Source organism: Lepidochelys kempii, chromosome 2 (genome assembly GCF_965140265.1).
Source record: "Lepidochelys kempii isolate rLepKem1 chromosome 2, rLepKem1.hap2, whole genome shotgun sequence".
Lineage (NCBI taxonomy): Eukaryota > Metazoa > Chordata > Testudines > Cheloniidae > Lepidochelys > Lepidochelys kempii.
In genome coordinates this window covers 138069695-138091964 of record NC_133257.1, presented here as the reverse complement: position 1 = coordinate 138091964, position 22270 = coordinate 138069695, and the positions used below count along the sequence as shown (strand labels likewise).

At 42.0% G+C, this 22270-nt stretch overlaps 1 protein-coding gene across 6 annotated transcripts in view; it reads left to right on the top strand.

Annotated features, from left to right (window-relative positions):
• The window catches only part of TRIO (trio Rho guanine nucleotide exchange factor), a 402095-nt gene that overhangs the window by 209675 nt on the left and 170150 nt on the right, over positions 1-22270 (top strand). For all 6 annotated transcript variants that reach the window (XM_073332315.1, XM_073332317.1, XM_073332318.1 and 3 more), the window contains 4 exons: positions 7358-7527; positions 8584-8758; positions 17984-18179; positions 18827-18993. In XM_073332315.1, coding sequence (XP_073188416.1) covers positions 7358-7527; positions 8584-8758; positions 17984-18179; positions 18827-18993 — 708 coding nt within the window. The remainder of the gene's footprint in view (positions 1-7357; positions 7528-8583; positions 8759-17983; positions 18180-18826; positions 18994-22270) is intronic.

Genomic DNA, 22270 nt, shown 5'->3' with positions numbered 1-22270 from the left:
GGTACTTGCAGTTTTGCCTGGCCAAAGGGCAACCATTGAAAATCTAACCTGATGTCTGAGTGACAGTGAGCACTTACTAAATTGTGGGGGTGTGTAGCTTGCTCTTCTGCCTTGCTTTGTCTGTGGTTTTTAATTCATTGTCAGATTCTTGGGGAGCACTTGCCAGCTCAGTCTTGCCCTGACTCCTGCTACTTTCTAATGTCTGAACTGGCTTGTCTATAAAAGCAACTTACTATTTAAAACAAACTCTCTTCCTGGTGGAATGGATCTTCTAGAATTCTTCTGCCCCTTGCTTTTGTTTCTTATCCTTTCTTCATCTTCCTCAAAATTTGTTGCCTCCATGTTCTTGTTTTATCTCACCTCTCACTTTCCCTGTTGCCTGTCTTATGTTTCATTGTTGTCCTGCATCTCTGCTTGCATGTTCCAGTTCCTACTCTCTTTTCCTCCTTTATTTTGTGTCTCCCCCACATACTGTTACTCCTTCATGCATGTGTCACCCGTTCACTTTCTTCTCTTTCCATAGTCCCCATTTGCTCTGCTCTTCCCATATTTTTATTTGCTCTGCTCTTCCCATATTTTTATTTGCTCTGCTCTTCCCATATTTTTATTTGCATTCAGTTGCTCCTCTCACTGGTTTGGGAGATTTAGAAAAATGTTGCCCCTGTGTTTTTAGGCCACCACTTTCTTATAAACAGGCCTCGCCTCTGGGGTAAGTGGCTTAAGTTATGGTGCTCAGGGTTTACAGTTAACATTTGCTAACAATTACAGCACAGCAGCATCTGAGATATTACAGTTGTTTTTCTACTAGGTATGGGAACCACCATATATTTGTTTTTGCAAAGTAAGCAAATAAGAATTATCAAGTTTGAGGACTGAATTGGAAGGTAACAGACTGTATTTCAGTGTGATGGTTTGTACAGTGCACATACACAAAGTATTGCAAAATACAATTCAGATACGGAATAGAAATTACTAAACAGATATTCATACTCTTGTGTTAATACTAGTACAACCTGTTACTGGTCTGAATGATGTTTTGGGGAAATAAGTCTTCTGGCTGGACAGCATGAATAATAAAAATCTTGTTTACAAGAGTAGTGGTTTAGTTTGAGGTCTGTATGCAGAAATCAGTGGCAAGCTCCATTGGTGATTTCCCAAGGTGTGGTTTAGCACCAGCGTGAGTAAAACAACCTTTGGGGCTGGGATACAAATATCTGTATGTGTAGGTGTCTATGCACTCGTCATTCTTCCACATGCTGCTATTCAAATACATAATTGAATGGATCCCCCGTCATCCATGACAGGAGGAAAATGGTGTAATGGCCAAACCCGGTGTTTGTAGCAGTGCCAAAGTACAGCAAACAAATCATCTCAATAACTGGAGTAAAGTGTAGAAATATAGATCAGAGGTGAACACAGATTGGAGAGAATGGTGGGTTTAAAAACACTTATTTTTTGGCATTTTACGTGTAACACTTGTGAATATCCTGTCGAGTTAATTTTTAAAAAGTTAAAGCCTTTGCTCTGTATGTGGCATGTTCTTTTTAGAACAGCTTAGTCAACTCCTTTCTCTCCCTCCCCTCACTTCAATACAAATTTGTCACCTTCTCCATTGCAAACTGATGTGCATTCAGGCCAATGCGGGAAGGGAGGGAATACCGTGACCTAAATGTAAAACACAGTGCAGAAAACCCCTGCTGTCCCAAACTTTGAAATGTTTGGCTGTAATTTATGAGGGGAAGGGGGAAATTATGATGGAAGAAGTAGTGAGAAGAACACTTAAGGCTTGTCTGAACAGTGTGTTAGTCCACCCTAGAGGGGTGTACATTCTAGTGTGCACTAGCATGTTATGCACTAACTGGCTCTTGTGGACCCACGAAAAAATCCCTAGTGCATCTTAATGTAGTCCTGTTGAAACTTAGGGTTTTCAAAAAATTTAGACAAAATATTGAACTAATAAAGTTGCTTAAATGTAGTCAAATAGTATGTTCCTCTGTTTTTTAATATTCATCTCTGCAATGGTAGCATCAGGCTGTGCACTTTTTGATTTTAAAATCCCATTTCTAAAAGGGACTTCGATATTTATCAGCTTAAGTCTCACAGAAAGACCATGGAATTTAAGCTCCTGAAATGCCTGCCTAACTTTGTCATAGGCTTCTAAGTCACCTATGTCCTTTTAAAAAATTACAAATTGAAAGGACACTTATCAGATACTAGCTCTGAAAGAAGAAGCCTTTACAAATACAGAAGATCTACGGGAATGTTTCTATAACCCTTTACAATTCCTGTGGAAATAGCATCCGATGAAGTGAGCTGTAGCTCACGAAAGCTTATGCTCAAATAAATTGGTTAGTCTCTAAGGTGCCACAAATACTCCTGTTCTTTTAACTCTTTAAACAAACACTCTACAGTGTTTGTTGCACAGATATTGTAGCACTGTGCTGATAGCCAAGACCATGCAAGGTAAACTGACAATTTTTGAAATGGGTATTATATTCGCGTTTGTGTCATTCAGTCATTTTTTTTAAAAAGTTGTTTAATTTCAAAGGTAAAAATATGCAAATTGTAATGAAATTACAAGGAGATGGAAAGACATTCCAAATAGTTCTGAAAAATTGCTTGAATATCATGGCATACGTTAATGACCAGTCGTTTTTCTCTCCTTTCACAAAATAACTTAAGAGCAGTTCTTCTGTGGCATCCTATGTAATTGCAGCCTTTCAGTGGCTGTACAGTGTCAGCAATAACTGGGAGGTTAGGTCAATCATGGAAATATTTAGATTGCCAGGATATTGCAGTGAATAAGCTCGTTTAAAAATACTAATAACCATCCTAAAATACTAATCATATGCTCCCAAGATTTTAGGAAAGAAATTGCACAGGATACAGGATTGTTTTAGCAGATGTTTGAGACGTTACTGTATTTATGTATGGAGAAATGTTAAGTTGGTGTAACGTTCATCTACCAGAGATCCAGGAGTTGCAGCTTTGTGTGTGAGCTCCGAGGCTGATAAGGCGTTAGAGCAGAGAAGTGCAGTTGAAGAGGATCATATTGAGATTGTACTCTTATCTACTTGTACAGTAATTCTCTAATTCCTAGGGAAAACTGTTGAATTAAAATAAAATTAAAAAGTTTTCACTGTTGCTGAATGAAGGTTGAAGTAAGAGCACAAAACATACTTAATCCCCAGTTCTGTGCCCCTGGTGCCAGGTCTTTGAAATCCTTCTTCCTCTTCAGTTCAAAGAGAAAATGCATGTTTATTTTAGTAGGAAGTATTTGTATTAGTTCTTACTATTTGGCTTCATTTTGTGTATCCTGACCTGTTTTACAAGAAAATTATTTTGCTATCACTCTAAACAACTGTAGTTCTCTGCCAAGTAACATCTATGTTGATTGACTCAGCCTCCTTCATGTGAAAAACAGTTTGATTCTCTTCAGTACTTGTTTTGTTTCTTCTGCATGCTCTCCTTCCATCCTAACTTGACTTCCTGCCTCTTGATAGAAGCTTGTCTCAAGTAATGACACTATACCTAATGCTATTTTGCAAATCAGTACACAAGGCAATCAGCCACTCCTGTTCATCATGAACTAGACTCACCACTACAGTTAGGGCTTGTCTAACTAGCTATGGTACATAGGGCTTATCAGGGGGTTCAATGTGCGGCAATTGATGCATCGGTGGTCGATCACTCTCCTGTCAACTCCTGTACTCCCACCTGAACGAGAAGCTCAAGGGAAGTTGACAGGAGAGCATCTCCAGTCGACACAGTGTAGTGTGGACCCCGCAGTAAGTAGATCTAAGTATGTCGACTTCAGCTGCTTTATTCACGTAGCTGAAGTTGCATAACCTGGATGGATCTCCCCCCATAGTGTAAACAAGGCCTTAGTTAAATATCTACTTCCCACTCTGATGGTAATGTTATGGCATGTTGATCTGTAGCAGTCTTATTTTAACTACTGAGTATGTATGCTACATGGATTCAAGAATATCTTTAGGAATAATCATTTTAATATTCTCTTCAGAGGTTGGCTTGGGAGACCGTATAAAAGATCTATTAGGTAAAATTCGTTTGCTGCAGATGTATCATAAAAGCGTTCAGTGATCACACAAGTGTTTAATTTTCTGTGGCTTCAACAGCAGATTTTGGCACAACTAGACAAACACTGCATATTAAGTATTGTCATTATTGTCTATGTAAATTTGTCAAACATAATTTTTTTGTCTGAACTGTGAGTGCTCAAGGCTGGATTAACCACTGTGCAAATAGGTCAATCAGTGCCTGTCACCCTAAGGGCATGAGGCCTTGTTTGAAACCATACTGGCTCTGCATCTAGAATGAGCTCTGCTTTTGGCAACCAGGCATCAAACCAATGGATACAATGCCCTGCTGGGCTAGTCTCCATATTGTTTCTATGCTTGGGATCGGACTGCTGCTTGGCTGGCTCTGCAGAATGAAATCTCTGCTTATTCTGTGTTTGCTCGGTCTGGTGCATAGCATAGCAGCGAAGGGAAATGTTCATGCGTGCAGGCAGGCAGTGCAGAGCCAGCTCAGCATTAGTAAGCCTCAACTCATCCTGCCAGTACCTCTTTAGCCTAGTAACTGAGTCCTCTGAAACATGGTTCAGGAACAGAGAATTGGGGTGCTTCAGAGGCACAGGTTAGGGAGCTAACTCATGGATGGTTTAGGACACAAATTTAGAGGGGTCCTCAGCTGACCAGTGGGCTGGGTAACAGAGGCCCATAGGGGAGCAAGGAGCCAAACATTTTATAGTGCCATGGTTTACAGAGAGCTTTAACACTTCATGCATGGCTAACACTTCTGAAAATCAGGCTTCTTAGTTACCTAGCGTGGAAATAATTGTCATAAGGATTAAGAATATTGGCATCAACTATCACAGGCAGGTGTATTTCAGGGGAAAAATTATTTTACATATAGGATTGTTAGGTTAGGCTGTTTATTTTGGAAATAGAACCTGGGCAAAGTTTTCAAAAGTGCCAAAGTCCTATTCTCAAAAGTGACAGGATCCTAAGTCCCTTTTTACTTTGAATGAGACTTGGATTCCTAAGTGAAAATGGAAAGAATTATCCCATGTAAATCCTGTATTGTGTCCTGTTGGACTTGATAAAGTTTGCTTATGGTCTGAAAGACTGTGTAAGAGCTGTTGGTTGAATTGCTTGGGTTCAAGGAGTCCACTACACATTCAGTCCATTTGGTTTGGTTTACCAAAGTTTGAACTTTGTTCCTTAAATGAATAATAGGTGATGTCTTTAAATGACTATAGTCATAAGAAACAGATAATGAGCCACCCTGTGCAGTTTTGTACTCTTATTCCTAGTGTAAATGATAGGGTTGTACATGTGTCAGAGGGATATGAGTTTGGCCCAGTCTCAATAACTGTGCAGCTAAGTGAAAACTGGGTTGTTGGTGTTACTTTAAGATATACCTAAGGTAGTACCTAGATAATGAAATTAAAACAGTATTGTTGGAGTACTGTAGTTTTTAATTATAGTTGTTAGTAGAGCTGTGTTTTTTTAAAAAAAAAACCCAGAATTGTAATTTTTCATTATTTTCATACAAGTGTTTTGTCAAATTAATTTTTCATTGGATATTAGTGAACCTCTTTTGTCTGAGAGCAACACTGTAGGCAAGTGTCTTAGAATATATGCTTAAATAAAAACAATAATTTTGCATAAGGTGTTGCAGCATTACTAGCATGTGAGAGGTCTTGAAATTAAGCAAAATTTGCTGCTTAATGTCATCAGTTTCCAACAGCATTATATTCAGAGTCGTATTCAGGGTTTTAGAGAAAATCACGGGTAATGTTCATACAGTATATCAAAGCAACTCTTCAAAGATAATTGGAGTAAGATTTTAATTCTTTTATGGAGGGAACTCAAATAGGAATTATTTTTCCCTTTGAAAATAGTAACAAAATAAAATTAAAAAAACGCACCAGATTTCATGGACATATGAAGGTCAGACAGAAGAATTTGAGAAGTCATGATCTGGGTAAACAAGATACTTGCAAGTTGTTTTATGTATCACACTAAGTGTCACATATGCTAACAAGAAAAAATACTCACAGGAGTATTCACACCAGAAGTGAGTTCTCAGCTTCTTTGAACAGTATTTTGGTCATTTGTATAGTAGATGTCTGGTAGCTGCAAATGTTAGTGGATAATTTGTGAAGAGAGGCTCATGTTTGACAGCTTAGCTCATCCAATCAGGGAACAGAATACCACATCATCTAAGGCTATGGCTACACTACAGCTTAAGTTGACATAAATTATGTCACTCAGGGCTATGAGTTAGTCCCCACTTCCCCCTGAGCGACATAACTTATGCAGACTTAAGCACCGGTGTGGACAGCAATATGTCAGGCCAACATAGCTACCGCCACTCATGGGGGCTGGAGTAATTAAGCTGACGGGAGAGCTCTCTTTCATAGGCTTAGAGCAGGTACACTAGAAAGCTTACAGTGGCGCAGCTTCATCTGTGCAGCTGTGCCACTGTAAGCCCTCTAGTATAGCCATAGCCTAAGTAACCAATAATACTACGCAATAGTAAATACTCAGTGATTTGTTGTTTACAGGTTAAAGTGTGTTTGTGAAAATTAATTACAAAAAGACTTGTAGACATGCTTGCTGAAAAAGTACAAAGATGAAAAGGTGGAAGTTTATAGGATAAATTACTTGTAATGAATAATTCAGCCAGTTGGCATTGCAAGTTATATACTCTGTCTGGATTTAGTATGGTTCCATATTTGACTAAGTGGACAGCATAATTACCATAGCTAAATAGTTAGCATAATTAGAGCAGATTAATATTTTCCATAGGACACTACCTTAGATTGTGTTCTGGACTGAGGCTAGGAAAAGTAGAGAATTCAGTTTATTTTTGATGTACCCCTTTGACTGCTATTGTTGATTTTCATGACCACTGCTCAGTGCCATCTACCTTTTATGTATGTGTGTCACTCAGCAGTGTAAATTTAGCTGTTGAGATACATCTCCCTTCCTTCCTTCCTTCTCTCAGGGAGTGTTACCATAGCATTTTCCTCCCAGAGCTGCAGACGGGACTGACTCTGAATTCTGTGCTGGTAGCTCTGATACGATGTAGTAGGAGAATGGGAAAGAGGGTAACATAGCAGCATGGATAAAACTCCACTTGTTTTTCCAGCAAGAGAACACCATCTCTCTGACATGGGGTCATCAATTTTTTTCTAACATTGAGAACTGAATTTTGTATAAACAGAAGCAAATCTTGTGGCTTTTTCATCTGTTTGCTTCTCCCAAGGAGATCCATACGAGGTAGTGTCTGCCTGACACCAGCCTTCATTTATTTTCTCTTGTAGCTGTGGACATGGCTCGAGGAGTTACAAAAAGAGCTGCTTGATGATGTCTATGCAGAGTCTGTGGAGGCTGTACAAGACTTGATCAAACGCTTTGGCCAGCAGCAACAGACCACTTTACAGGTTACAGTCAATGTCATCAAGGAAGGGGAGGATCTTATACAGCAACTAAGGTAATGTATTTTTTTTTTTTTTTTTTTAAGAAAAATTGGTGTTAAAATTTTTTTAACATTTTGTTTTAAAGCATTGGGGATATTTCTCCTTAAGCCTCTTCCTCCATATACTTCCCCCATATAATGGATCATTACCCTCTTGATTTTTTTTGTGAGGGGAAGGGTGAGAATAAAAAGCTACCCTGTATGAAAATAAATATGAGCAGTACGATTAGATGTGTTTCATTCTATGCAGATCTTATCTCACCCTTTGTTTACAGGAAGTTGGGCTCATAAACATTACCTTCACGTAAAGGAGAGTTAGCCTCCATAAATTATCTCTATGTGACATGAGTCTGCGTGATATCAGTCAGAAGCATCTGTGTGGCATGCAGTGCTTAAGGATTACTGAACTCTGAGCAGCAGCCCTTTCTAAAGAGACCGCTTGTTTTAAACTGACACTTGAAGTTCTTTTGAATGTTAGCACGTGACATGATTGTTTTTTTTTTCCTGTAAAGGCAAAGTGAATGTGTGGTCTTGTCCATTACTGGTAGCTTAAATAAATCCTTGGGCACTTTCTGAATTCTGCAGAAGTGGGTGTTACCTCATTTGTGGTGGTGGTTACTTAGGCTATTTTTTTTTTCTTTTTTCTTTTTTGGCGTTATACTCAAGTAAAATTGAATTGTGTAATTCAGCATACAATGAAGTATGTAGTCATCATATCTCATTCCCTGTTCAAAATGAAAAGTTTAACATTTAAATTTTACTCTTGACACAAATAAAATGTAGATTGAATACATGTATTAAACAAGAATGTGCCTATATGTTGAACACTTAGGCAGAAAAAGAAAGTAATCTAGTATCCTGATGCTTTATTAAATTACTACAGCATCATTGTAATAATTTATCAAAGGACCTTATGTGCTGAAACAAGGCCAGCTTCCTCCTAGTGTTGTTCATACTAATGGTTTTAGTTAAAGAGCTTTGTCATGCACATTTAACAGTTGACTGTATGTAATCCAATTCCTGTTGCTTTCTTTCATAATACCCCTTTTCCTTCCTTTCCACTTTCAATAGGGATTCTGCCATTTCTAGTAACAAGACCCCTCACAACAGTTCCATCAATCACATAGAGACAGTTCTGCAGCAGCTGGATGAGGCCCAGTCTCAGATGGAGGAGCTTTTTCAGGAACGCAAGATCAAGCTTGAACTCTTCCTGCAGCTACGCATATTTGAGAGAGATGCAATAGATGTGAGTCTCTGTTTTGTGAATAACTTGCATTAAATTTGCTTTATCCATATGGGAAGATTTATACAGATTTATACAGACACATGAATTTATACAGACACATGAAAATAATGATTTCACTGGTTTAGTTCTTACCTGAATGGTCTGACGGATTTGCTTTCCTCTAAACTATGGGAGTGGCATGGCCTGAGTGTAGAACTGGAAGCCGAGGACGCCTTCATTCTAATCTGAACTCTGATAAACACACTCTGTGGCTGCTGGCAAATTACTTAATCTTGCTGCTACAGTTAATCCGTGTGTAAAATGGGGCATTAAGCTATCAAGTTGACTCTTTCACAGGGGTGTTGAGGATGAAATCTTTGTAAAGAGTTTTGAGTATGAAAAAACACTACATCAGTGCTATTCAGTAGTAGTTATAACCATCCTTTCTTCCTCTTCTGCACACCAGACTCTCAGTTGCAGATATATTAAACCTCAAGGGTACTTCTGAATGGCTGTGTTTTTGCTGCTCTTGGAAAGCCTAAAACAAACAAAAAGCTCCCCCCCCCCCTTTTCCATAGCATTTAAAATAACAAAACCCACCCATTCAGTTGTACTGCAAAACCTGCGCAAACTTGCAAGCAGCTTGTGGACTGGCCAACACTTGGAAGAAAATACTTGCTATTGGTATGAATGCTTTTTGGCTATTCATACTTTAAGTAACTTTACATATAAAATTAATCCCAGAAGACTCTAGATTCCCCATATGTTAGTAAGATGGCCTTTCAAAGATGCTGCTGGGTTAATCATGTATCCTGTAAAAAAACAAAACAACCCAAGCCCTAAATTGCTGTTTGATACTATAAATGCACACAAAAATTCTCAGAAACTTAATGCAGAATTAAGGCTGATCAGTGGTGCCTGAATGTGGAGAGTGGCTAAATTTAAACCTGTGAAAACAAAGAATTGAAGAGTTAAGGTTCATAGAATATCAGGGTTGGAAGGGACCTCAGGAGGTCATCTAATCCAACCGCCTGCTCAAAGCAGGACCAATCCCCAATTTTGTTTTTGCCCCGATCCCTAAATGGCCCCCTCAAGGATTGAACTCACAACTCTGGGTTTAGCAGGCCAGTGCTCAAACCACTGAGCTATCCCTCCTCCGACCTCCACAATGCAACCTTAACTCTGCCCCATGGAGCTGGCAATAGCCACGAGACATGGCTAGAAAGGTGGTGCAAAGGTTAACAAACTACTGAGCTGTGGTGGTTTCTCAGCCTCTTTGTCTTCAAATCAAGAACCTTATTGGAAGATGCTTTAGTCAGACCAAAACTGTTAGGCCCAATGCAGGAGTAACTGGGTGAAATTCTCTGCTCTGTTTTATACTTTGTTGTTAAATATCTGTGTATCTGCTATCAGGAGATATGAGGGAGAACTAAGAACATGCCATTGTTCGCATTGTGCTCCACACACCTGAATTCCAGTGTTTATCTGCCTGCATTCTAGCTACATTCATTGTGCTAGGTGTTTCTGTTCTGAATGGTGGAGCGATTTGTTGGGGCAGCTCTGCAGAACTGCGATGAGTAGAGAGGTGCTTGTGTACCTTGAGGAATCAAATATGCCTCATTTCAGCACTGAATTTGATAGCATGTTATTAGAGGTGCACAAAGGTGTCGGTCTGACATAGGGACTGTCAGCAGTCTGGTGACATACCTCACTGGTCTCAAGGGCTTACTGAGGGTCATGTGAAGGCAATGTCTCAGAAGGAATCTTCAGGGAAAGATTGAAGGGTGGTTTCTCTGGAGTAGGCTCAGTGTTTGCGTATAGGCCAGGTACAGGTAGCTTCAGTTTGCTACATCTGACTTAAACCTGAGTTTTGCCTTAGGTAAGGAAAGGTGTTACCCTTCGTCTTAGAGTGCTCATGTGCACTGTTCCCAGAGTGTTGTGTAGTATCTATGAAGGCAGAGTGCTGGGGTATCCTCCGAGAGGAAACAGTCACAGTTGTGTTGCAGGAGTGGTGTGGACCTTAACTTTGTATTTCCTGGTTTTCACCAGGTTTAGCCACTCTCCACCTTCCGGAAGGGTACAAGGCACACCGGGCAGCCTTAACTTTCTGTTAATGACGTTTTCAGCATTTAATTACCTTTGTTTAAAAAAAATTTCACAGCACCTCTGTGACAGGGCATGCCTCACCACTGAGGCGCCTCCTGTTGGCTGTCTGGGGAATTAGTGCTGTGCCCTCTTCTGGTGGTGTCTCACCTGCTGTCACCTCTATTCCTGGACCCACGTCACTCCCAGGACTGCGGCGTCCTCTTCAGAGACACTGCCCTCCAGCTGTGCCACACATTCTGTCCCCCACTTCCGGGGGAACCTGCAGTCTACTGTCCAGCCACTTTCTTTAGTGGCAACTGCAGTCCACGGTCAAGCCCCTTCCTTCAGTGGCTCCAGCACCCTCCTTGCCCTTGTGTCAGGGCCCCAGTCTGCAGATCCCTGCAGCCTGCCAGGAGCTGCCTTTAGCTCCCTGGGTTTCTGTCTGGAGAACTGCTCTGCCCAGAGTACTTGCTGCCTTCCGCCTACAAGGCAGCCACTCCTCCTCCCTTCTCACGCTTCACAGAGTAACTCCCACAGCTCTGTTCTGCTGCCTTTCTTATATGGGCCAGCCCGGCTCTGATTGGTTGCTCCTATAAACTCTTCGGTAATTGGCTGCCTCCCTAGGGCTGCTTTTAACCTCTTTTCTGCCAGTCTGGGGCAATAGCCCAGCTTCCCTGTCCACTGCTTCTGGCTCCTTAGCAATGATTACCCTGGCTACAGAAGGCACTGGCTGCATGTTGATCCCTTCACTGCCCCCTCCATCATTTCTATATCCCCTTTCTCCGCCTGACCAGCACAGCCTGGTTCTCCCTTCTCCCCACAGAGAAACTGGCATCAGCAAGGGACCTGCAGGTTGAGGAGAGGCTGCAAGGACTAGCAGGGAGTTAGTGGGGACATTTTTAAAGAGGGGTGGAGACAGAGATGGGGCATAACGAGAGGAAGTATGGTCTAGTAGTTCAGATACTAATCTGGCACTTGGAAGATTTGGTCCCTGCTCTACCTTGGAGTTCCTCTGTGACCTTGGGCAAGTCACTTAGTCTCCCTGTGTCTGTTCCCCATCTATTTAAAAAACAAATAGCACTGACCTGCTTTACAGGGGAGTTGTGAGGGGAAATACAATAAAGATCGTGAGGTGTTCAGATACTACAGCGGTAGGGAGCCATATCAGTTCCTGTGATTAGATGGATGCGTTGGCTGAAGCCCTGCAGCATCCCCTCTTCACAGCTCTGACCCCTTCCTTTCCACCCGGCATTGTTCCAACACTCCCTCCTCATGGCTCTCACCCACATGTTCCTTCCCCTGTGCTCAGACTTGCCTTCCACTGCTCCAGGTACTCCAGCATTTCCTCCATCATGCCCACTGCTCCTCCCTTCCCCGCCCCAACGTACCTGTTGTTTCGAGCCCCACACTCTCACACCAGCTCCACCCTCATCCTTGCTACTCCATGACCCCTGCAAAGTTGAAGTGGATGTGGGAAGGTGATGGGGCTGTGAGCTGTCTGTACCTGCTGGAGGCAGGAAGGGGCAGGAGAGTGGAGAAGCAGAGTGTCTCTCCCCCCGCCCCCCTTCCCCCCCCCATCTAGGCCAAGTGTAGGGGATAGGACTCTGCACATCCATTTACAGCACAGGAGACATGTAGAAGTGGCCCATTAATGTCAGTGACACGTTCTCAGCAGAACGAGGGCACCCTACAGAGATGAATACTGTCTGAATCAATAGCTCTGCATTGTGTGAACTGCAACATTCATCTAAGTACCTGTTCTTCCCTATTATCTGGCTCCCCCCTCCCCCTTCCAGGATTGCTGCTCTTGTGGGCCGTGTTCCAGCTCAGCTCCTCAGTTTCCATGCTTTGTGCCTGCTCCAAGTATGTCTCTTCTCAGTTCCCCATCAAGAGGGTCAGGGACCTCCAAGTGTTAGCTCACAAAAGCAGCAGAGATGGGGGCTCTGACCTTCTCAGAGGGTCATGGCCTCCCAGATTCCAGCTCGTGCTGCAGGGCAGGGAGTGAAGCTCATAAGTGTCCAGAGGGGCAGAGCCCCCCGGGTGCTCGTTCCCATATGGGGGATCAGGGAGAGGGGCTCAGAACCTTCCAGAGGGACAGGGCTCCCTGGATCCCATCTCGCACATGACCAAGGAGACTGGCTCAGAGTCCCCAAATCCTGGCTCACTCTCGGCACCCCAGCTGTTTCTCTGAGAGATGGGGCTGTGAATGGGCTCAGCCAGGGATGGAGGAGCAGCGCAGAGGAGGAAAGGGAAGGTTGTGGGGCAAACAGTGTTTGAATGCTCACTTACACTAAGAAAAGTAGCTGTCTAGAGTGTTCTCACTTCTCAGTAGCTGTGCCAAAGCGCCGCTCTACAGGGGAAGCTTGGCAATGGGGCAGAGAACACACTCCCTCCACTACCCAACAGCCCCTTGCTGCTCCAAACTCCCCACATCTTCCTCTTTCTGCCCCACAAAAGTTTATAAGAGTATGAAAATGTTAGGAGCAGCTCATGTAAGGGGCAGGGGCTGTACATAAGGAAACCAAACTGATCAGTCACTTGCTCTCCTTTGATCATACTCACTTCTGTTGTTTAGGAAACAGGTGAAGACCCCGATTGTCTAGGGTCTTTCATCTTCACTTACTTCCTTGACAGCAATTCTTAAGTAAAATCAGACTTTTTGCATTTAGATTTTAGGGCATGTTAAAGCAGAAATGTTGGTATCAGGGCAGAACTCCCCAAAAGAGCCTTTGCTGGATGCAGGCAGACAACAAGAAACATGCACAACACACATTCTCTAGGAGCTGCCAAGGGTGGGGCTTGCACTCACAGTGCATGGGTGTTGCACAGGTTCAGTAAACATAACTTGTCACCTTGAGCCACCCAGTTGCTGTGACAACAGATGGCCTGGAAGCCCTTTTGCTGTTAACAAAGTCCTGGTCTTGCTGCACATGCACGCTTGAAGCTTTGTGCCAAGTTAGCACAAGCTGATTGGAAGTTCCTGACTCTTAAAGTTAATAGCTACTTCAATATTGCTTCCCCAGCAGGGTAGTGGGTGCTGTGCACTAACTAAGATGAGTGCTGATTGACTGAGATCTAGTTGGGAAGGATAAGAGCCATAGGTTAAGCCTTAGGTGTCTGCAAAATCATGTTAAAGCACTTAGGGCACGTCCTCACTGGCAACGTTAAAGCGCTGCTGCGGCCGTGCTTCGATGTGGCTTTTGTGGTCACGGCACCAGCGCTGGGAGAGAGCTCTCCCAGCCCTCTAAAACCCCCACCCCCACCAGGGGAATAGCTCCCAGCGCTGGTGCACTGTCCACACTGGCACTTTACAGCGCTGAAACTCGCAGCACTCAGGGGGGTGTTCTTTCATACCCCCGAGCAAGAAAGTTGCAGCGCTGTAAAGTGCCAGAGTGTAGACAAGCTCTTAGATGACTTTGTAAAATGCTGCGTTCAGGGGAGGCTGTATCTTGGAAGTCTTTGCTCAAATGATCCCATATTTGGACCACTGATATTGCCCAGCATCCACCATGAGGCACAACAAATTTCAAGCCAGTCAGAGGTAGCACGAGGATTTTACAGCGCTTAGAGTAGTCCGCTTTTAAACAGAAAGTAATGCTCAAACTTGACTGTGCCTACGTTGGCGCTAAGCTCTGTTAACCATTTGTGGTGTTTACTGTTTTACTTAGCTTTGATAGTGAAAATAAACTGCTTGATTTCTCAAGCAATAGCACAATTCTGCAATATTTAAATCCATGGATACTGTTATAGAATCATAGAAAAGTAGGACTGGAAGAGACCTCAAGATGTTATCAAGACCGGTCCCCTGCACTTAGACCATTCCTGACAGGTGTTTTTCCAATGGGGATTCCACAGTCTCCCTTGGAAGTTTATTCCATATCTTAACTATCCTTATAGTTAGAAAGTTTCTCCTAATATCTAACTTAATCTCCCTTGCTGCAGATTAAGCCCAATACTTCTCATCCTACCTTCAGTGGACACGGAGAACAATTGATTACTATCCTCTTTTTATAACAGCCCTTAACATGTTTGATGATTACACACACACACACGCGCGCGCGTGTCTTCTTTTCTCGAGACTAAACATGTCCTGTTTTTTTAACCTTTTCACATATGCCAGGTTTTGTAAACCTTTTATCATTGGCTCACTCTCGTCTGAACCGTCTCCAGTTTGCTCACGTCTTTACTAAACTGTGACATCCAGAATCGGACTCAGTATTCCAGCTGAGGAGAACAGACAATTTACATCCCTTGTCTTATACAACACTCCAGTTAATACACTCTAAAATAATAGCCTTTTTTCCAACTGCATCATACTGTTCACTTATATTCATTTTGTGATCCACTATAACCCCCAGATCCTTGTCAACAGTACTACCACCTACCCACGTATTCCCTAGTTTGTATTTGTGCATTTGATTTTTCCTTTCTAAGTTAAGTACTTTGCACTTATCTTCACTGAATTTCATCTTGTTGAATTCAGACCAATTCTACCAATTTTTCAAGGTCCTTTTGAATTCTAATCCTGACCTCTGAAGTGTTAACAACCCCTCACATCATCGTGTCATGTGCAAATATGACAAGTATACCATCAACCTCCATTAATCTTGTCATTAATGAAAATGTTTAATCCTACCAGACACGTGTCGGATCCCTGCAGGATGCCACTAGATACACCCTCCCAGCAAACCATTGATAACTACTCTTCGAGTATGGTCTTTCAACTAGTTGTGCATCCACCTTCTAGTAATTTAATCTAGACTGCATTTCTCCAGTTTGTTCATAAGAATGTCATCTGGCACTGTGTCAAAAGCCACACTAAAATCAAATGTTATCACATCTACTGCTTTCTCACTAACCACCTGGCCGGTAATCCTGTCAAAGAAGGAAATTAGGTTGGTTTGGCATGACTTGTTCTTGACAAATTTATGTTGGCTATTCCTTATAACCCTGTTATCCTTGAGGTACTTACAAACTGATTGTTTAGTAATTTGTTCCAGAAACTCAACTCACCAAAGCCCTGGCTCACAGTTTGTGCTGCCATTTGTACCTGGGCTAGCTCGGTGTGCCGTGTCTGCAGGCCATCCTGAGAGTGGACGTTCCATAAGGGACCCAATATGGCATATCTCTAACCATGCCTACATTACAGCATAATTTGCATGATGTCTAGTAAGCAAAATACAAAATAACCAGAGGAAAAATGCATCCAAGTACATAACGCTTCTACCCATTGCTTAAGCTGTGATCCTTTCTGATCAGCTTTTTGTCCCCCATGGCCAGATAAACCCAGTGGGTACCCACCAATAGTGCTTCAAGATTTTTGTGCAGCTTTTCTGTATTCTTGTAACTTTTCAGTCCTGAGTAACCGCTTGGCAGATCAGTGTCAGAGCCCCTCACCATGTTAGAACCCCCTATCATAGTGCCAGTTTTTCCCATAGCCAGTTAGGCAGCAGCCCCAGGACCTGCATTCTCACTACCCAGCTTATATCGCATACCTGTGCATGACCAGTTGTACTGCATGAACACCTCTTAGCTGGGCTACCTGGTTTTCAGTGTTTTCTACCTCTCTCCCCTCACTGCTGTTGGTGCCCATCTATCTTGCTCCCTAAAACACAGTGCCCTAGGAATAGGGTTGTACCACAAATGGTTTTGTATGATGATTCTTTTCCCATGCCAGTACCAATTTTCAGTGAAACATATGGAAGTCCAGAAAGGTTTTGTAGTAGAACATAGATAATAGGCCCCAGATCATTCGGTGTTTGAGATTTCTCTATATGATACAGGTTTGTTTGAGTCTGATGGCTGTTTATCTATTTCTACCCTATCACAAGAAAGTAATCCAGTCTGATCAACAGTGAGGCTTACAGATATTCTATTGGGATACGGTGCTAACTTTGTATAAATAGCCTGTTTTTTTAATTAACTGTTTGCAGTTTCTGATAGTTGTTTATGCCTTAGGCTTGGTCTACACCCAAAACTTAAGTTGACCTAGTTAAGCCGACCTATGCCCTGGTGGAGACAGTGCTTGGTCAATTGAAGAATTCTTCTGTCGAACTAGCTGCTTCCTCTTGCAGGAATGGGCTTACTACAGTGATGGAAAAAACCCTTCTATCGCTGTAGTAAGTGTCTATGCTACAGCGGCACATTTGCAGTGCTGTAGAATGTGCTGCTCTTATGCTTGTCATGTAAACATCCCCTCAGTGGTATCAGCTACAAGAGTGGTGCTGGTTTTCAAATTGACACATGGAAAAACACGCTCTTGGGAAGAAACAAAACGACTTTGCATTTGATTTGAAGTACTAAAATACTGTTTACTAAAATACCATGCAATTGATGTTGGAGCTGTGTCAAGAGATACGTAAATCTAAGTAAACTAAGTTTGGGTACACTTAAAATCAAGATTTCAGAACGTAAGATTGATTGGATAGGTTATATAATTACTGCACTTGAGCTTTTCTGTATAAAATTCTCAATATACTACGACAAGAGTTTTGCTAAGCGGTTAGCCAATAATGGAACACACACAAGAAAACTGACAGTTCTTGCTCACAAAGGTGAGGCGTTATTGGCTCGTTTTATTAATGCACCTGAGTGGCGTAGCTGAAGGCTAAACTGGCACACCATGCTGCTGTATGACTGTTGTTTCTTACCACTCTTAGCGTAAGTGAATAGATTTTCTCCCTGAGGTTTTATGCCAAAGTTTGTTTATTTTACCCATGGGTACAAAGACGATAATTCTGCTGCCTGCAAAGTAATATGCTTGTAAATTGATATTAAAAGTGCTTGCATGCACACACGCGCACACAAGCATGCACGCTCTGCTGTTGGCCTACAGAGCCAGCGCTAACCTCAAGGAGGAATTCCTTACCTCCCAAATTAGCAGAATTTTCTTGCCTGCCTACATCATAAAACTAATAACTTCCAAAACTTGCTCAGACAGCCCAGTGTTTGTACAAGTCAGTAATAGTTACGTTAGTCTGTAGCTTAGATGTTTTGCCGAATGGATATTACAAAGCTGTTAGCTGGGGAGAGAACAGATGGAGGAGGAAAGCATAGTTCTTCTAACTTGTTTTTGAATTCCTGGTCATCTGATTCTCCAGTACAAATTGGACAAGTTGTAGTTCTTAATCCCAATAAAAACCTCTCCTTTCTCTATATCAGATAATTTCAGACCTTGAATCGTGGAATGATGAGCTCTCTCAGCAGATGAATGACTTTGACACTGAAGATCTTACGATAGCAGAGCAGAGACTCCAACACCATGCAGACAAAGCCCTGACCATGAATAACCTGACCTTTGATGTCATCCACCAAGGACAAGATCTACTGCAGTATGTCAATGAAGTGCAGGCCTCTGGTAAGATGGATCTGTCCCATCTTATTCTGGTTAATGTCTTTAGAGAGATTATCCAAACTGATACTAACAGGGGTCTGAAAGTGGCATCGATCCCCATTAATCACAATCGAGAGGAGAATGGACATGTATTTTGCTACTTGAAAATAATTCCATAGCATTTAAATAAAATAGATGAAGCATGCGGATCTCTAATAAAGTAGACCCTACTGACAATTAAAATGCTCAGGTTTAAAGTGGGGGTGGGGGGAACTCTGTAGGAAGTGAAAGTAAATAGAAAAAAGAATAGAATGAATAGTACAGGGAATTTATTTTGAGATACGTCATGTCTGTAAATTATGCATTGACTTTACAAGTAAAAGCAATTCATATTTTAGTTTCTTAACCCTTTTCACTTGATTTTCTTTGCAATATCCTGCTGCATTTAATCCTTCACAAGATATCATTATAGACTTTAAGGACTTCTCCCAAGATAATGTTGAGCATTCACTTGCTCATTATAAAACACCTGGAAATAATGTTTAAGTTCCTTAATCAAATTCTTCAAGATTTAAGTATATTTTACTAAATCGAAAATTGTTGGTATATAATAACTGTAACTCCCCTGGAAATTAGATCCACGTATGTTTCAAATTAATGGGTCTCCACAGGTGTGGAGCTGCTTTGTGACAGAGATGTAGATATGGCAACTCGTGTTCAGGATCTGCTGGAATTTCTTCATGAGAAACAACAGGAGCTGGACTCGGCAGCGGAACAGCATCGGAAACACTTGGAACAATGTGTACAGCTGCGCCACCTGCAGGCTGAAGTCAAACAGGTACGAGCTAAATACGTTCTGTGCGTTGTGAGTAGATGTGCGGATGTGTTCCATATATATACACATATGTATGCAAATAAGGTAGCTAGGTTGTAAGAAAAAAGTGTTTTAACTTCTTATTCTTGCAGATTTTTGTCCTGAGAATTAAGCATCTAGCACACTTTTTTGACCCTTGAATCTCAAAACAGATAATACCAGCTTAATTGTTAAGTTACTGTTTGCTATGGGACAACGCTGTCTGAAGAGCAGTTAGACTGTTCAGTCCATTTTTGTATCTTCCCTGTAGCAGACTGTAAAAAATCCTTTGAAATATTCCCTGACCTGTGCAGTGTGACTAGCATGGGTGTCTTGCTTGCAGCACATACCAGTAAGGAGGGATAATGCATAACAGCAGGGCACATCATACTGGCTGAGCGAAGTGAGACCTTTCACTCAGCTTGATGGAATCTCTGTCTTTCTTTAATGCAATAACTTTGGAATGCTGCATGTAGTCAAGTCCAAAATTTCGGAGATGGTTTTAGGCATCGGTGGGCATAAGTCTATTGATTTTGGTGAAATTAGGAAATCCAGAAGGCAGAAAGGGGGCCCTTGCACCTGGTGAACAGAGCCAGCAGCTTCAGCCAGCTCTAATTGTCCATAGATCAAAAAACCGGTTGATAACAGCCATGGACATCTTCTAGCTCCTATTAGCATCTTCCAGCGTAACAACAGTCCCCATCTGAGCTCTACCCATTGTCCAAATAGAGTTTAAAATGTTGGCACCCTGAATGACTTACTCCCAGACAGGAGGGAAATGGGTGATGGAAGACTGGGGAACCTGGGAATGGGGAGGGGGTGCACAGAGCCCCTGGCATATGGAATAGGGGAGAGCAGGGGGCATAAAGAACCCCTGGCATGTGGGAAGGGGTTGAGGTGGGTTGTAGGGAACGCTGAAGTAGAGGGGGAGGATGGGAGGGTGCACACCCCCCCCCCCCGGAAACTTGTGAAAGGGAATGAAGGAGTGCAAGAAGCCCCTGGTGTGCAAGGAGCTCAGCCTGAAGAAGCTGTGAATCATGTGACCACCCTACTGTAATGTAACTTGAAGTATCTAAATGTTTATAGTTGGCCAGTGTGCAGACAGTATAGGCAGCACTTCTTAGAATGATTACAGAGTGCAAATGACCCTTTTACTGTAAGAGAAAGGAAGGTGGAAGAGATTTTCCAATGATGTAGCTGAGACAGCCCTTCTGTTATTTATTACATGTTGTCTTGTGAGGATGAAAGGAAAGTGCCAGTTGGTTATAATGTCCAGCTTGCACAATATATTCTTGATTGCAGAGAGTCACTCACCAGCTGAGACAGGATCTTTTCTTTATGAAATGCTGATGGACTAGAATGTGGTCAGCGGCACTACCCCTCCCTTTCCAGTGAGGTCGAAGCAATCGTGCTTTAGAAAATAGTACTTGGTTCCTATTCCATGGCATACTATATTTATGGTTTAATCACATATGTAATTCTTACTACAGCGTACGCTGTCCTGTCACCTGCATTTGTGTATGAGAGCTGGGGGACCAGGGAGCGAGAGAGGAGGAACAGTTGAAAATTGCATTGCCATGTGTTGCTGATCACATGGCCTACAGTAGTTGACAGAGGTATACTGCTGAGCAATGCCAGTGTCATGCTTAATACGTGTTTTCAGGATTTACTCAGTAAACCCTGTGTGACTCTTCATTTTTCTGAGTGATTAGTAATCCTAGCTAAAGTGGACATTGAAAGTTGACTATAAAACCAAAGTACTGAAAGCATTTAGCACAAGCCTCTTACATAGATGTTAATTGCTGAGATTGGACCCCTCTTCTTCTTGAAGTAAGTTTGTGGGAATCTTTCAGCTGACTTAAAAGTCAGTTGGATCAGGCCCTTTAGAACTAGACCTCATTTCTAGTATTGTAAATAAAAAACACTTGCCAAGATAGTATTGTTCATACTGCCTAGTCATAAAACAGTAATATTCCCACCCAGGAGATAGGTTGTTTACAGAGCATCTTCCTGTGTTTTTTTATTTTTTTAGTCCCTTCAGATTTATGAATGTTCACATGAAAGGGTGCAACCCATAAAGAATATTTAGATTGTAAGTTCTTCAAGGCAAGTGCTCTCTCTTATGGTTAGTATAGGTCTTAACAGAAATCAGGGCCCCATTATGCTTGTCTCGAGGTTATACCTTAATATCAACAATTAAGAACCCATTTTTATCTGTCTGGAGTTTTATATTAACTGTAATACTGTCATTCTTGACCTGTCACGTTTTTCAAAGGCGTTTGAATTTTCAAATAAGTTCATAAACTGTGCTTAATATAAATACTTATTTAAACACACAACTGAGAGGGTGCATGCATATGTTAAACACTTAATTTGTAAGTTTATCGCTTCTTATCCATATAATCTAAAAATGCTTCTCTCATCTTGAGACTGAAAAGTGTATGAATCTAAAAATATGGTCTGATACTTTGTATTTGTGTGGTCTCCTTATAATTCTACTAACACCCTTTGAAGTGTTTTGGGACTAGTAACTTTTATTTCTTCTGACTTTCATTACCTTAATACAAATACATGAGTTTTGGGGGGGGCGGTTAAGCCAGGAAGCAGGACCACTTGCTGTTTCCTCTGAACTGGAAAAAGCTTTGTAGCACAGCAGGTCACAGCCCTTGCGCTATCTGAGAGGAACACGACATACTAAACCTCCTTTTCAGACTGTTCTGTTGTTTGTATTTTGTTGCCAGAAGCTCTGAACACATGGTTTCCAGGGTTAAATTACTGTGATTTCCTGCCCAATTTACTACTGTTGAACTGGGCATAAGCATCCATTACGTTATGGAGAGACAGTGTCTCTGCAGAGCTAAGATTGTAACCAGCTTTTCAGTTTAGTCATGATTTTGACTCCCCCACTAACTGTCAAACCTGCTGCTACTGCTGACTTCTTTTCATGATTCATTTACATATAGCAGTAGCGTGGCATGGTGCCCTCCAAAGAAAAAGGGGTCGATAGCTCAAGCTGTTTACCATCTAATGAAAACAAATGAGATGTGCCTGTGCTGGGTTTAGTTGCCACAATTGTCCCTCAACTCTACCAGTGATAGCAACAATGGTGGGAGCACTGTGAAGACGAGGCTCTTGCAGCTACTTAATTTTGATTGGAGTTGTCCATCCTTGCTTTGAGCACAACAAATGGACATGGTGATAAAAACATCCATGGCTGCTGGTGCCTTAATTACTTTACCTCTACCACTGGTTCAGCTCTTTT